The sequence below is a fragment of the Colias croceus genome, chromosome 9 (assembly GCF_905220415.1).
Source record: "Colias croceus chromosome 9, ilColCroc2.1".
Lineage (NCBI taxonomy): Eukaryota > Metazoa > Arthropoda > Insecta > Lepidoptera > Pieridae > Colias > Colias croceus.
This window is the reverse complement of record NC_059545.1, coordinates 5,574,662-5,592,781: the sequence shown is the minus strand read 5'-3', so window position 1 is coordinate 5,592,781 and position 18,120 is coordinate 5,574,662. Positions and strand designations below refer to the sequence as shown.

General features: G+C 32.8%; 2 protein-coding genes across 5 annotated transcripts; one reads left to right on the top strand and one right to left on the bottom strand.

Moving 5' to 3' along the window:
* The first annotated feature begins 144 nt into the window (after positions 1–144).
* Positions 145–10,876, top strand: LOC123694460 (integral membrane protein GPR155). 4 transcript variants are annotated; one of them, XM_045639904.1, is made up of 16 exons: positions 145–269; positions 680–780; positions 1,055–1,344; positions 1,432–1,733; positions 1,829–1,950; positions 2,150–2,315; positions 3,799–4,026; positions 4,216–4,368; positions 5,092–5,263; positions 5,784–5,942; positions 6,402–6,416; positions 6,729–6,864; positions 7,096–7,276; positions 7,659–7,834; positions 9,820–9,945; positions 10,251–10,876. In XM_045639904.1, the coding sequence occupies exons 2-16, from the start codon at positions 692–694 to the stop codon at positions 10,441–10,443; spliced, it is 2,508 nt and encodes an 835-aa protein (XP_045495860.1). In that variant the 5' UTR covers positions 145–269; positions 680–691; the 3' UTR covers positions 10,444–10,876. The 4 variants fall into 4 exon arrangements, with proteins under 4 accessions (XP_045495860.1, XP_045495859.1, XP_045495862.1 ...); XM_045639903.1 differs by having other exon boundaries at positions 7,093–7,276; XM_045639906.1 differs by lacking the exon at positions 6,402–6,416.
* Positions 10,877–15,335: 4,459 nt separating this feature from the next.
* On the bottom strand, positions 15,336–16,437 carry LOC123694474 (DNA-directed RNA polymerase III subunit RPC8). The gene is made up of 4 exons (XM_045639923.1): positions 16,237–16,437; positions 15,976–16,159; positions 15,683–15,823; positions 15,336–15,562 (listed from the first exon to the last, which is right to left on the bottom strand). Exons 1-4 carry the CDS (start codon positions 16,345–16,347, stop codon positions 15,354–15,356), a joined length of 645 nt encoding a protein of 214 aa, XP_045495879.1. The 5' UTR covers positions 16,348–16,437; the 3' UTR covers positions 15,336–15,353.
* Positions 16,438–18,120: the final 1,683 nt, after the last annotated feature.

Genomic DNA, 18,120 nt, shown 5'->3' with positions numbered 1-18,120 from the left:
CGTATATATGTATGTAGGTATATGGAATTAGTTCTAACCCCAAAATCCAGAGGGCTCATTGTCGCCAGTCAAAGTCAAATAGGTTGGCCTTCATATGCTTCAAGAGGGCTCTCTATGCCCTATTATACATTATACTCTTTGGGTATATGTTTCGTTGTGGTTTTGCTCATCATGAAAAGGCATTATTGATTTTGTATCGATAAATAGAAATACGGTAATTACTTTAAGGGTAATACCGTGTAATTATTTAAATCTTGTTCAACAAAAAGGTAAGTGAATGTGCATTCTCATTATATTTCAAATTACAAAACAATAAAAGGTACTAAAATACTATCTTTCACTGATAAGTTTACAATTTTATATTTTTTAACTTTAATGTAGGTATACAGAACATTCATTGTTTATTTCATTCATTGTTTATTTACGTCCATGGTGATACACAATATCTATAACTATTCTGGTAAATTATGCGTGAAATTAATGATTTCGATATTATTAAAGGATGCAATCCCTAAAAAGGAGATTTTTTTTTTCAAATACATACAATTAATTTTTATAATTGAATTTTAATGAAAGAAATGGTTGAAATATGTTATGAAATAATTATGCCTTAAATAAAAATCATCATTTTTTATATACATTATTTGATCTAATCCAATTGATTCTATATTGTCAACAGTAAAAGTGCAAGATGGACACAGTAACTCCAGTACTTATGGATCCAGTAACTGATTATTTGTATCCGGCTCTATTTCAGTGTTTTACAATTATCTTATGCGGGTATGTAAACTAACTATATGCCATTCTTCAATTTTATATTTAAACATGCATAATTTTTTTTAGTTTCTTCTATAATTTTAAGTTTTTATTATCAATTAGAAACCTTCTTCAAGAACCAGTTTGAATATATAAAAAAATCCACATCAAAATTGATTGCATAGTTTTAAAGATCTTAACATTCATTAGGACAGACAAATTAATTGAATTTTATTTTATACAGTAAATAAATATAGTAATGGAATATAATTGATATCCATGCATAATTTTTTCACAGATATGTGGCAGGAAGACTTAATTTAGTTTCGAAATCTGAATCAAAAGGGATTGCAACATTTGTGGGAACATTTGCACTTCCATCGTTAATATTTTTATCCCTAGCACGTCTAGATTTCAGTACTGTTAATTGGACTTTTCTCATAGCAATATTATTGGCAAAGAGCATTGTCTTCTTCGGTGTCATGATAGTTACGATTTTAGTGTCAAAACCTGCTAATTTAGGACAGGCTGGCATTTTTTCTATTTTCTGCACACAAAGTAATGATTTTGCTTTAGGTTATCCTATAAGTAAGTATAAATCCAAAGAAATCAGTGTTTATCAAAGTTTTATACATTTTTGTCAAACAGTATAATTTATTTCAAAAATTCTTTCAGTAAATGCTATTTATGAAAAAACACATCCAGAATATTCTCTCTATTTGTATTTAATGGCTCCCATATCCTTGGCAATTTTAAATCCAATTGCTTTTGTTTTGATGGAAATTAATAAACAAAGAGAGATAGAAAGATCAGCTCCAGATCCTGCGCAACGAAAGGAAATAAGTAAACCAAAGATGTTGTTACAAATTTTTAAAGGCATTGTGTATAATCCAGTGTTGGTGATGACTGTTTTGGGTATAGCGGGAAACATTATCTTTAAGCATAAACTGTCCATCTATATTGAAGGATTATTAGATGTAAGTTTGATTTTTTTCTATTAAATATATCTTTGGCATCATCATTGAGCAAAAATCAATATTTAAAATATGCATAATCGTGTTATTTTTTTTAGGTTTTTGGACAATCTTTCTCAGCAGCTGCTCTGTTCTTGTTGGGCTTACGTATGGTTGGTCAGATTACAAGGTTGAAGGGTGGAGCACTAGTCCTTCCTTGCGTTTTAATTATGGTGAAGTTGTAAGTTCCATAACTTTTATTATTGTCCTTAACAAAACTATATTTATGGGTAAAGAGAGGTCGCTATTATAATAAAATACCTAATAAAAAAAAATAGACACAGAAAGTAATTTCTATATCACAGCTTTACTAACTTTCAATGAAATTTCATTCATATATTTTATTTCAAGCAACTATAAATTTTCGTGAATAATTTCAGAATCATTCTACCAGTAGTGATGCGAGAGTGTGTGAGTGGTTTACAAGCTGGTACTAATGAAAGTGATACGCAATCACTTGCAACTTACGCATTTTTATATGGCACTATACCCACTGCGCCAGCTGTTTTTGTTTTCTCAAATTTGTACCAATTGGAAATTGATTTGGTAAGTATTGTTGAGATATTTTTTTTTAATATTTATGATAATAATTAGAGACATTGACGTGAGGCTAATCTGTTTTGTCATTTTGCTTTTTGTTAAATGTTAATTGTATTAATTAGTAAATAAACAATTTAAGCATATCCATCATCCACAGTGATAATTGGAAATTTATTATTAAGAAAACTACAATTTCCTAAATTACATTTTATAAGACCTAGAACTTGGTACATTCACAGATTAAACTACCAAAAAATATGCTAATATTCAACCATGTAGTAAAACAGCAAATTTCAGCCCCCTTCCCACCTTCCGGCATTCGCGTCTTATCCGGATAAAAAGTACCCTATGTGCTAATCTATCTCTGTGCAAAATTTAATATATATATATACGATCGCCGTTTTTAATGAATAAGTTACATATATAGTCACACAATATAATAAAAAAAATGTTACATAAATTGCTCTATCAATAGGTATGTCAATGGACAATTACACAAGTTTTTTATTCACGTAGGTATATCTTGTTTATAATGACCTTGATCACATTCTAAACTCTTTATCTTGAGTCGACCAGTTTTTCAATTACATGCTAATGATATACATCCGCCTAGTTAATTAATATGCAATATTTTTTCTGTATCCAATATTATTTGGATTGAATCCCACTTGCATTAATTAGAACCTACGTTATATTATTTTACTGTTCACACTAATTTAAAAAATACGTCAAATAAAAAGATGAAAAAACATTTGGCCTCTGCTTTGTTGACTTACTTTTTTATAAGTACCAATGATTATCATTGACCTTAGTCTAGATTAAACGTTAAGTACCTACCTATACAAACTGTATTTGAAATAAATATGGCCAAAATGTATTAAATAGTTGACGGGATTTGAATCCGTGTCTTAGTTCGACCGTAACAAAACTTATTCAATCAAAACGATTTTCTTCGATTGAGTATTGATACTTTTCTCCAATGTAACCCAATATAGCTGCTTGAGAGATGTATGATTTTAAATGGGCTCAAATCATTGAGAGCATATCAATAAGTACAAAAAAAGATGTGTAAAAAAAAACACGCAAAATTTTATGGTATATTTACAGGCTACTTGGAGACAATAATTTGCTTTGCGAAATTAGTATAGATAATAACAGTGTTTTTTATATCGTAGTAATATACCTATATTGTAGTTTTAAACAGACTTTTTTAATCTTGTTTATCGTATGGTTTTTTAATTGTTAAAATCCGTTCATCAAATTTGAATACATTTAAGTAGGTATTATGTAATAAAGAATATTGCATGCATACAAAATATGACCAAAATGTAACCCTAACTGGCAGTCATGTAAAAACAAGCTAATTAATTCTTAATAAAGAATATCCTGCCAATTATTGTTTAGTAAATCTCAACCTGAGTTTGTCATAATAAATTGAAAACCCCACATAACTACAAGAGTGATAAATATACTTTTCTTTTTCTTTTAGATGGCTTCGTCAATGGTTATTTGTACGTTTTTATCAGCGCCAATAACCTTCTTATCGGCCGAGATGATATCCATAAACAATGACTATGCGGACCAGATCAAACAATTCGGCTTCGATCTCTCAATAATAGCACTGATTGCTGCATTGTGGGTGCTTCTTGTATTCACTGTTACCAAAAAGTTTAAGAGAATGCCACATAGATTGACACTTTGCTTGAATTTAACGCAGGTAATTATTCCAGAGGAATCGGTAGAGATGTTAGTGCTGAAAATTTAAAGGGCGGAAATTTTCTATGGGATCTAGAGGAAAAGTATTTAAAATACTGGAGATAGCAAATTTTTTTGAAAGGAACTATTCTGAAATATAATTGAATTTAAAGACTAGTAACAGTCATTTCTATTTTATAATTTTTTTCAGATACTCCTTGCTATAAGCGTAATATGGGGTGGCCCTCTTAACACGTTCACTCCATCATTGAGCACTACCATCCAGCAATCTCTACAAATGTTTAGCGTTTATTCCTGTCTGTTGTGGACTTCAATGTTATCCGTTGGCTTATTTATGCTAGAGGTAAGTTATGTTAATAACAATTAATTAATTAAGTTTACTTTTTAGTATTGTTTTTTCATAGATGTTTTCGATCATACAAGTCAGAGTAGAAGTGAATTTACAGGTGAAATATAAATTTATGTGATAAATATTGATATAGTGCCTTTGTTTTTGCAGAGATGCATATTTATGAACCTTTCTTTAAATTCTCATTCAATGCTAACGATTAACCAAACTTTTATAAAATATATGACAACTTCAATATATGTATTATGTTTGGTATGTTCTTGATAATGAACATAATTGATATACAGTACATTGACAGCACAAATTCAATGTTTCGTTTAATCATGTTATCAGTTATTTAATTAATATCGAAACGAGACAAGGGTAAGTGATGTCAAATTTATTTTATCAACAATGTACATCAAATAGATTAGACCAATTTTTGTTCAAAGTTAAAATTTTTGTTCAGTTCAAAATTTCCTCAAACAATACAGGATGTCCTATTTTATATACCGACTATTTTCAATGGAAATTATGTTCTGCATACGCTGATTACGTAAAAATAACGAAACAACAGAACTCCGTAAAAACAATTGATCTCATTTTCACTCAGACCGCAATCAGCATATACCTCTTAATACCTCTTGTCTTTATTGTTACGAAACGAGCATGCTTGAATTGTACAATATTGACTTTTGACTTGTTAGATTATATATTCTACAATGTGCATGTGTCCAGAGCCGCGGGCCGTGTTTCGTGGTAACTCTCTGGCCGGTACTGGCGTTCGTGGCGTGGGGCGCTCCCGCAGTGATGGTGGCGGCGCTGGTGCTCACCAAGCAGCCCGGCAGCGGCATCAACGCGGACGCCTGTGACGCGATCCGACTTAGCGTGCTGTTCTTCTGTTTAACGGGTATGGTTTTATAAAAAAAAAAGGAATTTTGTGACAATAACGTGATTGCAATTATCAACTGTCTACGATTGTGATATGCAATTTAAAGAATTTACGTCAAGTTAAAAGCTACAATAATTAAAGATATTTCAAGTTCAAAGTTACCAATATACCGGCTGAATTGAAAACCTCCTCCTTTTTTTGAAGTCCTTTAAAAACGGACGCATGGACGACATAATTAATTCACATCATTGGGCTATACTTTTTTACCTATTTTTATTATTCATTTGTACTCAAATAAGCATAACTACACCACTCAGAACGATTTTGTACATGAAAAAATTCCGTACGCTGACTTTACAAGGATTTTTTTTAGTAACCTGTAATGCATTAAGTACAAAAGTTCTTTAAATCACAGAATGTTCTCGAACATCCCCACCAATCCCACGCATTGTCGAGTTCTTCTATTCCAGTACGTTCTAGAAGCTTTCCCTTCCACTCTTGTATGCACATAGAGTATTCTAGAACTTTCCCCTTCCAGTGAGCACGGGCTGCCTCATCTTGTACGTGAGGTTCCGTCGCCGCAGCGCTCAGTTCGCGAGCCTCTCCTCCGAGTCGCCGGAGGTATCACCCAATGAGTCATCGAGCCTTGTGGATAACGCTGAGCCCACGTCGAACACGCAATCCTTGTCCACCTATGGTGAGTTTTTGACTTTTTTTATAATTATTTTAATAAATAACAATGTGTATTATAAAACACATAGGTGCAATTTTTTTGATTTGGGTTCACGACAGAACGATTCTATATTGTTGCGAAATAAAAACTTAACTAAAGTTATTTGTCTCGTAGAAAATATTAAATGGGTCACAGATAGCATTATAAAACAGCCGTTGTATTAATTCTGATGCAAATCAAAATATTATGAGGTCTTTTTTCTCATTTCCGACAATGTACTTGCATTACTTGGAAAGTAAATATTTCAATAACATCTTCAATATTCAGTAACAAGGAGATGGCATTCTATTTTTATCACATACTAATTCATAAGAATTTTAAGTCTTTTAATGAATAAATGTGTGGAGCCCATTTTAACTATGTTTCTCTTGGCTTCTATATAAGTTATAACTTATTAATTATATCTATGTTATGCATATTCAGGCATGGAAGATCAAGGTATTTTATATTCGGTCTGTAAATTATCATCCAGCTTGTTCTTAATATCATTAGAAATAAAGACATCATCTCGAAGAATTTTTTCGCCGAAGATCTTATTTTTATAATCATTCTTCTTTCATTTTCATTTTCCATTATTGTCATTATTGTAATAAATAAATGACTACTTACGTATTGATAAAAACAATGAATACTATTCAACAATTCACATTCATCTATCGGCTTGTTGCTCACAAATATCATGTTTTCTGCTATATACATTTGTACGAAAATGTAATACAAAGTTTATTGTAATAAAATTATTATTTATAGGTTGTTATGGAGCGATAACTGCTTCACCATCGCCCAGCAAAAACCCCAACTGCTGTACTAATGATCCCAATTGTGAAAATGGTAATGTCAGTGTGAACCAAGGGCAGGATATTGAAGATCTTGTCACCAACAATAAGTAAGTTAAACTATTTACTTTTTTATGTTTACAAATTAGAGGTTTTAGCGCGGTACACAGTAGCTTATATCCCTTTCTAGCAACCTTATACCTAAAGACAATTTCACACTTATAATTTTAAGGAAGGTCTGGTAATTTTTTTTGTTAACGGGGAGGAAAAGTACTAGTAAAGGTTAAGGATAGTAAGGAATTAAGAATATAAATTTTAGTAATCATGAAAATTTCCAGCAGAGATTGCGCGTGTCCGTCCCACAAGACTTGCAGTACTGGCGCTAGTTGCCAATACTTGAACGAACTGGAGCAAGCTGCTAGCTCGTTGGGGCTTGTGCCGCCTGAACAGAGCCGGGGCCGCGGGGCGCAGCTACTCAAACACACCGTGCTCATCATTATATACAGTCTTATGATGTTTATCGTAAGTTACTTGACTTTATTCAACATCATTATTCGTAAATCAAGAATTATGAATTATATGAATCAAATCGATAAAAGTTGTAGTTCTGACGCCAGTTGCAAACCTGAATGAACTGGAGCAAGCCGCTAGCTCATTGGGCATTTGCAGTTACATCTTTTTCTTATCAATTTGCAATACACATTTTATTAAAGGAAGAAAAATTATTTTTAAGATATATATTTTTTTGTCAATTAATGTATCCGAAATATAATATTTTTTCCTACTTGTCTTGATTTAGCCAATGAATGCTTGTCTATGCGTATAATTGATCACTTTATGAATGTAAATTAATATAAAATTCAGTAAAAAATTTAATTCACCATTATGTATTTTTGTATTTCAGGGAGTAACATTTACAAGCTGGCGCGTGATGCGTAAAGACGAATCGGGCGTGTTCATCGAGATACAATTCCTCGATACGGCCGCAGTTTACGGACAAGCGCTGATCATGTTCGTACTCTTTGGACTCGACACTGAGGAGATTTTTATACCTGCGGTTAGATTTTTCAAAAAGAAATGGTAAGTTTTGTCTGGAAAATGAACATTTTCGCGAATTTATTGCAGTCCCGTTTACAAGAGATATTCAAAATAGAAGAAGATTCAAGAGTGAAATTCAAAATTATTGATAAAGTATTTAGGCTCCAATTGTAAGCAAGAAACATTTCCCAAATTATTTATTATATATTTTTTACTTTCAATTTGAAAACCTAGAAAAAACGATTCTCTTTTTAAAGGGTAGAATACTGTCATATACAGTGGTGGACGTTTAATTAGAAACAGTAACACAATGAAGTAGTCATCAAGTTTATTTAACATTTGTGTATTTACGTATTAGAGATTAAACACTATTTCATATGTAATAGAACACCCGTTTATCTAGTTTTATAAGAAATTGCTTAATTTTAATCAAACGTTAGCTTAAATTAATAAAATGAAACAACTTAAGTACAGTCTGATTTCCGAGTATTTTCAGTCTGGACAACAAATTAGAAACAGCATGTTACGAGTGTTCTAAAGTCAAAACCTATTAAAATGTCGTTAATATTTTTTTCTTCTACAAATATTTGTGCCATTTTTAACCATTCTATCTAAAAGTTTCTGAAAATTAATTAACTTTGCAGCAAAAATGGATAAAAGTAAGATTTGTGACCCATCAACAAGAAAAATAATTTTATGTTTACATTTTGACAAAAACTGGAGTTACACGAAAATTGCAAATCATTTAGAGTGTTTGATAAAAAGATATTCTATGCTATGGTTTATTTCAAAGAGCATGGTACTTCTGATTAAGTGCCTAGAAAAGCTCGACCATGAAAAACTACTGCTCGCGAGGATAGGCAAATTATTCTTCTTGCAAAGATGGATCCATTTAAGGGTTCCAATTCTATTAGGAAATATGTTTTTGCAAACGTGTGACAATCTCATACAATCTAAGCCACGACGTTGTAAAGTCGTTGTTGTCTATAAAGATTATATTGTTATAAAAATAACCCCATACTATAATGTTTCCTCCGCCATGCTTAGCTGTTGATTTATTATCTAAGGTATGGTTAACTGGACGACGCGCGAATCCTTTGCCATCAGAATTGATTAAATTAATTTGTTTCGTCCCAAAATAAAACTTTTTCACTGGCGGATTGTCCACAAGCAATATTTCTTAGTAAATGCAAATCGTCGTTCCCTGTACTGCCTAATAAGAAGCTGTACTTTCCTGGCGTCTCACAAACAATTTTACCTCGACTTACCACCTGCAAATCGATCTCATCGACACATGGCGTGGTTCATCTTCGGAAAAAACTAATTTTATAACAGAATTTGAGCTTTTAAATAGATCCATCTTTGCCAAAAGAATCATTTGCCTATCCTAGTGAGCAGTGATTTTTCATGGTCGAGCTTTTCTAGGCACTTGATCAGAAGTACCATGCTTTTTGAAATAGACTATAACATTGAATATCTTTTTATTGAACACTCTAAATGATTTGCAATTTTCCTGTAACTCCAGCTTTTGTCAAAATGTAAACTTAAGAGTATTTTTCTTGTTGATGGGCCACAAATCTTACTTTTACTCATTTTTATTGCAATATAATTAATTTTCAGAAACTTTTAAATAGAATGTTTAAAAAACGGTGCAAATATTTGTATAAGAAAAAAATATTGGCGGCATTGCAACAGGTTTTGACTTTGGAACACTCGAACCATGCTGTTTCTAATTTGTTGTCCAGACTGAATGTACTCGGAAATTAGACTTCACTTAAAGTTGTTTAATTTTATTAATTTAAGCTAACGTTTGATTAAAATTAAGCAATTTCTTATAAAGCTAGATAAACGGGTGTTCTATTACATATGAAATAGTGCTTAATCTCTTATACGTTATCATACACAAATGTCAAATGAATTTGATGACTACTTCATTGTTTTACGTGTTTCTAATTAAACGTCCACCACTGTATATCTTTTCACATAGACAAATTTTGTATGAAACTCTCATTACATGTATTTTATAGGCACGGTGCTGATATAGTTGTTTTACCGCCGGTAGAAGAGCTAAGCTTTGAAACAAGGCATGTTTGCGACCAATTCATCACTCACCATCTCGAACGTTGTAAGGATGCTATTGCCAAAGATACCAGGTACGTAATGCAATGAAGAAGGAGTTTCATTCCTAAAAAGAGTATTGTATTTAGAGCAATAAGATATTTATTCAAAACCAAAATTCTACTATGAACGCTTATAAATTGTCCGAAGCAAAACTCTGCCTACACACCTATTAGGCAGAGTTTTCTAATTTTACTGCCACGAAACAAGGTGTTATTTTAACGAATGTTTTATATAATGCCACTTGCTCATTTTTTGGCAACTTGATGCCTATAGTACGCTTATATATAAATTAGGTACATCAAAATATGTATATGTTAAAAAATAATATATTGTTCAGGTGGCGCATGCGCACATACCGCGGCGTGTTCCGCGGCTCTTGCCTCGTCCGCTGGCTGATATCGTGCGGCCTCGCGACCGACGAACAGCACGCGGTAACCTATGGCAGACATTTACTCGACGGACGCCTCATATCGCACATAAACAACGCGCACCACTTCACCAACTCGCCGCTGTTGTACACCTTCGCGTAGTTCCCGCAAGAGGTAATAGATGGCGCTGTAACCAAACGACCCCGGCATTGAAAATTTAGATAATAGATGTCGCTGTTACCAAATGACGCCGTCGTTTTAAATTTGGATAATAGATAGCGCTGAAACCAAACGACCAGGCGTTGTTAGTCCGTAGTCATAGTAACCCTTTAATAGTTCCAAGTTCGTTTGTTTTTTTAACAATACAAGCGGATAATTAATAATAAATAGTTCGGTTGTAGTTTTTGTTAACAGAATGAATTGAAATAATAGTTATTCATGAACTGTTTATTTTCTTGAATTGTTGTACAAAAACCGATATGAGTACCAAAATTTAAAACATTATTTGTGGGAAAATATTCTAGGAATAAAATCAACAATGTATTTTTGGTGCTTTATCTGGGTTTTGTAAATTTTAACTGAAGTAAAAGATTCATAGGTATTCATAGGTATTATATTTTATGGTATGCGTGCATAGTTTTAAAGCCGATCTTGCCATTACATAAAAGAACATTTGCCTTTTTATTAGTTGGTATGATATATTGTATTTCTTGTTATATTCAAATTATTTATATCTATTTGAATTAAAATATTCATATTTAATTGAAATTGCACCTTTACTACTAATGAATCGTGATATAGTTACATTGTATTCCGTGATAGTTCAAATACTTATTTAATATAATCGAGACTAGTAAATACGTAGATATAATTCAAAAGCTTTGCTCATTATTAGATTGAACAGCGAATTAGCTTCTCATGAACAATTTAGTTATGAATTAAAATTGTATATTATTGAATCTTATGGACAAACTCGTAATAGAATAATAAATTTTTATCAGTATCTAGTCGATTTTGTCTCGAAATCGTATATCTAGTTGTGTTGATTGATTTCTTTATAAGTTTATAAAATAATTCGACCTTACAATATTATCCATATACAATATAAAACTATTGGTACAATTTGAGGCCTTCATCAGTCTACAAAAATGTAATAGAATAATAACATCATCATAGCTCTTATGAATAAGTCAACAAAAATTTGCTTTCCACAAGCAAGGTTAATAATGTTTTGTTTGAGCAAATAATGAAATGTGTTTGATGAAGGTTTTTTTTTTTGTGGCTAAACCAGTATATTGCATAGTAAGAAGGTTTGAAAACCACCGTACCAATGTAGGAAGTTAAAGATTTCCTTTAATTAGACAAAGAAGCAGTAGGTATAATAAAAACTTAACTGAATAAAATGCATGCAATTCGTATTATCGTTTAAGATAGTTAAGATTTTTTAAGCGCCGCCTATTTTGTATTTACAAAAACTGATTTTTCGCTTCATAAGTTGTTTTTGTGCACATGTAGTAATCAGGTGGGTAGATATATTATTTTATTATTTTTCAAACATATTCAATATTTTTATAAGCTTTATGAAACACTTTACAGGTAAATTAGCTTGGAGAAATTTTTGCGTTTGTAGTAGTGTATGGTCAGCAAATAAAATAAAACAACATTTTATTTTTAGTTTTTATTTTATATATATAAGGGATTCTAAATTAAACTATATGTGTTTCTCCTATGAAAAAGATGAGACTTTATTTTAATATTTGCACAGTTAACATACGTATAACTTTTACATTAACAATGTTACTAAAATGAAAAATTTACTAACCTGAAAAAGAAACGACATTTAAAGTTTAATTCTTTAGTTTGAGAAGTCAAAGGCTTGCCTCGACCATGTTTTAACACTGGAGCCATTTTGAATTAACAATATAAAGTTATAAGTTATAACACTTACACACAAATTAAACACTTCAACAAATATTATAACAAAATCGGGACTTTGCCATACTTTTCGGACGATTCCAAATGGTCGCCATACCGCCGAAAATCTGCAAATTTTTTTTTTCATGGCGACTGTTTTTGGCATGGCGATTTTCGTAAATAGCTGCACGACGATGGTAACCTGTGCAAAAGTTAGCCTGGTACAAATGGTTGAATTGTTTTTTTTTTAACACATTCGCGTCGGTATGGCGGGCTGTAAGTCACACCGGAAAAGTATGGCATGACACTACCGCTTCTTCTTTTTTATGGGCTATCGGTAAATTCTAAAATTTTTGTGTTTCAAATCGTTTGACTTTCGCTATTTTTCCGACGAGTTCGACTAACGCCCAGTGCCCACGCGACTAAGCCGCCGGTACCAGTGTTCACACCATCGTTTTTCTTTTTGTCATTGCGTACTAAGACCCCTGTAGAACCGCCATCCTGTTACAAATGACTCGAAATTTTGTGTCAATATCTCCCGGTCTATACGTAATAATTATAATTTTTGAATGAAATGTGTGCTTTATGTTCTAACGGTACCAAACGACTGCACGTGGCACCTGCGGACAGAAACTGGTTTATTCTGGTTTTGTGCGTGTTTCCACTTTCCACTATCAAGTGACGATTTATTTATTTGTTTTGTTTCGTAATTATTATGGTCAAATATTAATTATGAAACAAATTATTATGGACACGTTATTTTATTGTTTCACGGTAGTCGCCTTGTCGTTTGCTCAAGGACGTGAAATTGAATGATATAATATTTTTTTTTATAAAGTTAAAACCATTTTCTTTCAAATAAAAACTTGTTTTTATTGAAAACAAAAGTGTTGCTAGGAATAAGTATAAAATTAAATAGTAATGTTAGGATATCGAAACATTTTTGTATAGGCCAGAACGATATAGTGGAAACGCGCTCTAAAATCTGAGTTAAGGTACAAGTCCGAGACGGGCCGCAGACCGCAATCGCAGGCGACACTGTGGCTACCGGCTGCGGTTACCGCAATGCTGCCTGCGGTCGCTATTCCAACTGCGGCTGCATGCCGTGGCTGCACAATGCACAGAACGCAAAAGTCACAAGGATTCACCAATTAAAATATAAATAAACAAATAGTTGCCATGGCAATAATTGGCATTTGCATACTGCAGTCTGCGGTCGCTTCGCGCCGCGGCCGCACGCTGCGCGTTGCGTCTGCAGGCAGCAGTGTTGCCGCGCTTGGAATCAATTTCATAGATGTTCATAGAAACAAGTGCTGTCGCTTGCAGTTTGCTGTTGCAGTTTGCGGTCTGCGGCCCGTCTCGGACTTGTACCTTTATATACACACCACTACATATGCAAAAATTTCTCCAAGCTAATTTACCTGTAGTACTTGTAAAATTAATCTAAAGGTACAAGTCCGAGACGGGCCGCAGACTGCAACCGCAGGCGACACTGTGGCTACCGGCTGCGGTTACCGCAATGCTGCCTGCGGTCGCTATTCCAACTGCGGCTGCATGCCGTGGCTGCACAATGCACAGAACCGTGTCTAAATGATATAAACAAAAAAGACAAAGATAGTTTGTCACTTCCGCGCAGGTGGCATTTGCATACTGCAGTCTGCGGTCGCTGCGCGCCGCGGCCGCACGCTGCGCGTTGCGTCTGCAGGCAGCAGTGTTGCCGCGCTAGGAATCAATTTCATAGATGTTCATAGAAACAAGTGGTGTCGCTTGCAGTTTGCGGTTGCAGTTTGCGGTCTGCGGCCCGTCTCGGACTTGTACCTTTAAAATTCTTTGACAATGTCTTTCATATCAAAATTAATACCTCACTTTAAATTTGTCATTTTTATTAAGTTTTAAGTCAGTGGGCTCGACAAGCGTTGGAAGGGTAAAAGGATTGTTATAAGCCTTATAATATAAGGCATTTAAGGTCTTTACGTCATTATGACCACTTTAAATAAAATTTAAATTCTTAGTGTTGATTATAAGATCTGTCTAAAGGACATTGTTGTAAAAATTTTCTGTATCAAAAAAATTTCCTTAATTAGTGAAGTACAGAAATGTTGCACAGTTCTCCTTAGTTGCTACTTAGTTAATGAAATGGAACGGGTTCTGAAACCAATTTATGTAATTATAATTTAATTTATTAATTTATATTATAGATTATGAATTGTGGTACCTTACCTACCCTTCAATGTTTTTAGTTCAAGTGTAAAAAAATACAATGTAAACTTATTTCTTTGTAAGTTCTAGAATACGATTTGATTAGACGTGATAATATTAAATTAATAATAATTTAATTTTATTTATTTTTATAAAAACTTTAATGTCACAAACTATGATTAATTGAAAACTTAAGGAGACTGATACAATGTTAAAATGAAAACAAAGCTCTTGGTGCTGAAAGGAAGTATTTTTTTATTAATTTACTATTTTTTTACTGTATTCATGAAAAGGGAATATATTATGATATTGTGAAAATTTATTGCCTTTCCAGGATTTTCGCTGATAAAGACAGTTGAAAGTTTTATGTATTATCACATTTCATAAGTTTCTTACTTATAAATTGTTATGTTTTTATGTTGACATAGGTGTATAAGCACAAGTGATCTCTGTAGAACTCATGAAAGCACTGCATCTTTATTTTTTAATGGTTTTTTTGCATCACTGCTTAGTTTTAAAATAAGTAGCACATGGGTTCCATAATAGACACAATTGAAAACTTTAAATCATGCATCAGACAAATTGTGAATTGCATGTGATATGAAATGGCTGTTGTTATACTTTATGATTATTATGTATTTGGTGTCTACGAAATTGTTATTATTAGCAAAATTTGCTGATCATTTTGACTGTATAACTATATTAGTTTTTGAATTGAGTATATTGTAATCATTGTTGTCTATTTATGAAGGTATACTTACATGTATTATATGTTATAAAAAATGTAATAAATCGTATTGTAGCAAGTGCCATTGTGTTTTCTTTAGCCTTGCTTCAGGATTCCCTTCAACTAATAATATTATATATCATAGTGACTGAAACTATAGTTGTACTTTTTCTTATAAAATAATAAATTATTTGTTAAAAATAAAACCAACAGATAAAGATTAAGTACTTTATTAATCATTTTCTTGTTCTTCCTCATTATCATCACCATCATCTTGTTCTGGAGCTTCCCACCAGGTAAGCAAGCCAAGGCCAGGTTCGTTAATTCCTCCAATTAGTCTATATGGCGCCGTGGTTTGTACTGCACATTCAGAGCCTGGCGGCCCGTTTGGTAAACTTTCTTCAAAGGCTTCACTTGTCACTCTAAACCTTATTGATTCACCTGAAATCATAAAATATGTGTAAATTTATATTAATGTTTATGACGTCTTGTTTTGGGTAAATTTAAAGATAGCTTACCAAAACTTTTCAATAAGTTTCACAAATGTCAAAGTATTTTTACCTGAATCCATGAATAAGTCATGTTTCTCTCCATCTTCTTTAGGATATTCCCAAACCCAAGCTTGATCTGTTTCATCAAATCTAGATGGATGCTGAAGTGCATTTACTGGTATTAAAATGTCATCAAAGAATCCCATTGTTACTGAAATCAACATTTATTCAGTTAAATATAATTAATTTTATTATATGTACTAAATCTGGTTGTAATCTGTTTCTTGTTTACTAACAAAATCTTTGCCATAAAATTAAACAAAAAATTTCAAGATATTTTTTCTGATATAGAAACTTACACACCATGAACTCCTTCCCTGCTACAACTCCTAATTTTTCCTATTAGAATTTCTTCAACTATGGGTCTAAACACGATATACCTAAACTTAACTTCTGTATGAGAAGATCCATCTCCTGGAAATATGTATGAGTGTCCAATATGTGTTATATCAAATAGTGCTATACATAATCCTATATTTAATACTACCTGAAATTGGTTATAAAGATAATAAGCATGAAATTGAAAATAAAAATAATGAAAGAGGTTATGGCAGCTTTACATACCTTATTTGCTAATTTTCTATTCAATAAAGTTGTTATAGATTCTGGTAAACTTTGGTGGAAATGATCCGGAGTAACCCGGATAACATCTTTCATTTCTGATAAAACGAACATTTTAAAATTTTTGATGCGGCATGTAAACAATAAAATACATCATGTTTTCTTTCTTCAACTTCAATTGACATTTGGCAAATGGCAGACGATTTTGACATTTTTTGTGATAGTGATGAGCTGAGAGCTCTCCTCTAAAATACATCGATTATTGATAATGGCTGTTTTCCAAATACAGAGCATAATGCGACTCAGTGGCGCACAATGCCGAATTATGCTGATGTGATGCTGATGCTTTGGAACGTGAAACGCACCAGCAGGTTGCGCTAAGTTCAGTGTTGAAAAAAAAATATTAATAGAGTTAGTGATAAGTAATAACCTCATTAATGTGTAAATAAAGTGGTATACATAATAATTGGTTGAAAACTATTTATATTTACGGTTATTTTAAGTAATTTGAATTTTGATTATTTCATTAGCATTTTTTTCAATGTTTGTACCTTCATCCATACTTATATTTATTTTTTTAACACAATTTGAATTAACTTTGATTATTTTGAAAATACTACAATGAAACGAAAGCTTTAAAATTTTTTCCAACAATTAATAATTACTAACGATAAATCGATTGCACGCATCAATTCACGCGCATTACTTTTAAGAGTGCTCGATTGTGCGAAGCGTTGCTGTAGTTGGAACTTAGTTGGAAGTTGGAACATTCAACGTTAAGCATTATGCCGCATAATGCGCTCTAGTGCTGTAATTGGAAAACACGGATATATTAATATTATTGAATAATAACTAAAATCTTCACTTAAATCTTGTTACACGAAAACCTGTGAGAAAACCATTGAGATAATATTACTACGTATGGAGGAGACACCACGAACAAAATCTGTGTGCCAAGCCAAGTTTTTTGCTCTTAATTTTATAAATTATTATCTAGTTATGTACTTACCGATGAAAAGTTATTTTGCACTTTTCCGTATTATTTGTGCAATATCGTAACACACACGAAGGCATATTTGATGCGTTTCACTTTAAAACAAAAAATGAGCATGCAGTTAAGCCATATGGCTTATGGTGAGCGGAACATAAGTGATGTAGGCTGTGTCGTCTCCATATGTATATCTCAATAACCCCGAAAAAACCCCGAAAACCCGAAGTCCGAACGTCCGCGCCGCCGCGCCTCTGTATTTCTTTTAAAATTTCTGATTTTCTGACATCTGTGCATTGTGCAAGTGTGCAGGACTTGGTACAGGACAAGGTACAGGACGAGAAGCTTATATCTAATACACTGGAGATTGCACTATGAACGTTGACTTGTCACGGGAAGGTATGACCTTGAATGACGCCTGGGTGTTCCTTCATCCCTTTCACACCAACTTGCCAAGTTAGGTGTGAAAGGGACAAAAAAACAACCAGGCGTCATTCAAGGTCATACCTTCCCCGTTCCCGTGACAAGTCAGCGTTCATAATGCAATCTCCAGTGTACTATTTAGAAGCTTCTTGTATGGTACAGGACAACCGGCAGGGTGCGACCATAGATTATCTTGGCATCTTTGTCATTTGTGATCATAGAGTAGTAGGTATAATAATCCAGAGTAAAGTAATTTAAGTAATAATAATAATATACGCAATAAATACGATACGGGTCTAGATCTGTGATACGGGTAATCCCACAGATCTAGCAGGTAATCCATAATAATGTACTCTGTGGGGTAATCTTTTATCTTTCATCTTTCATTTCATTGTACCACAGACATTGTACTTTTCAGTTTTCATATCGCACCCTTAAAACATAAATGACACTAAACGAAAATGTTAATTTTACAG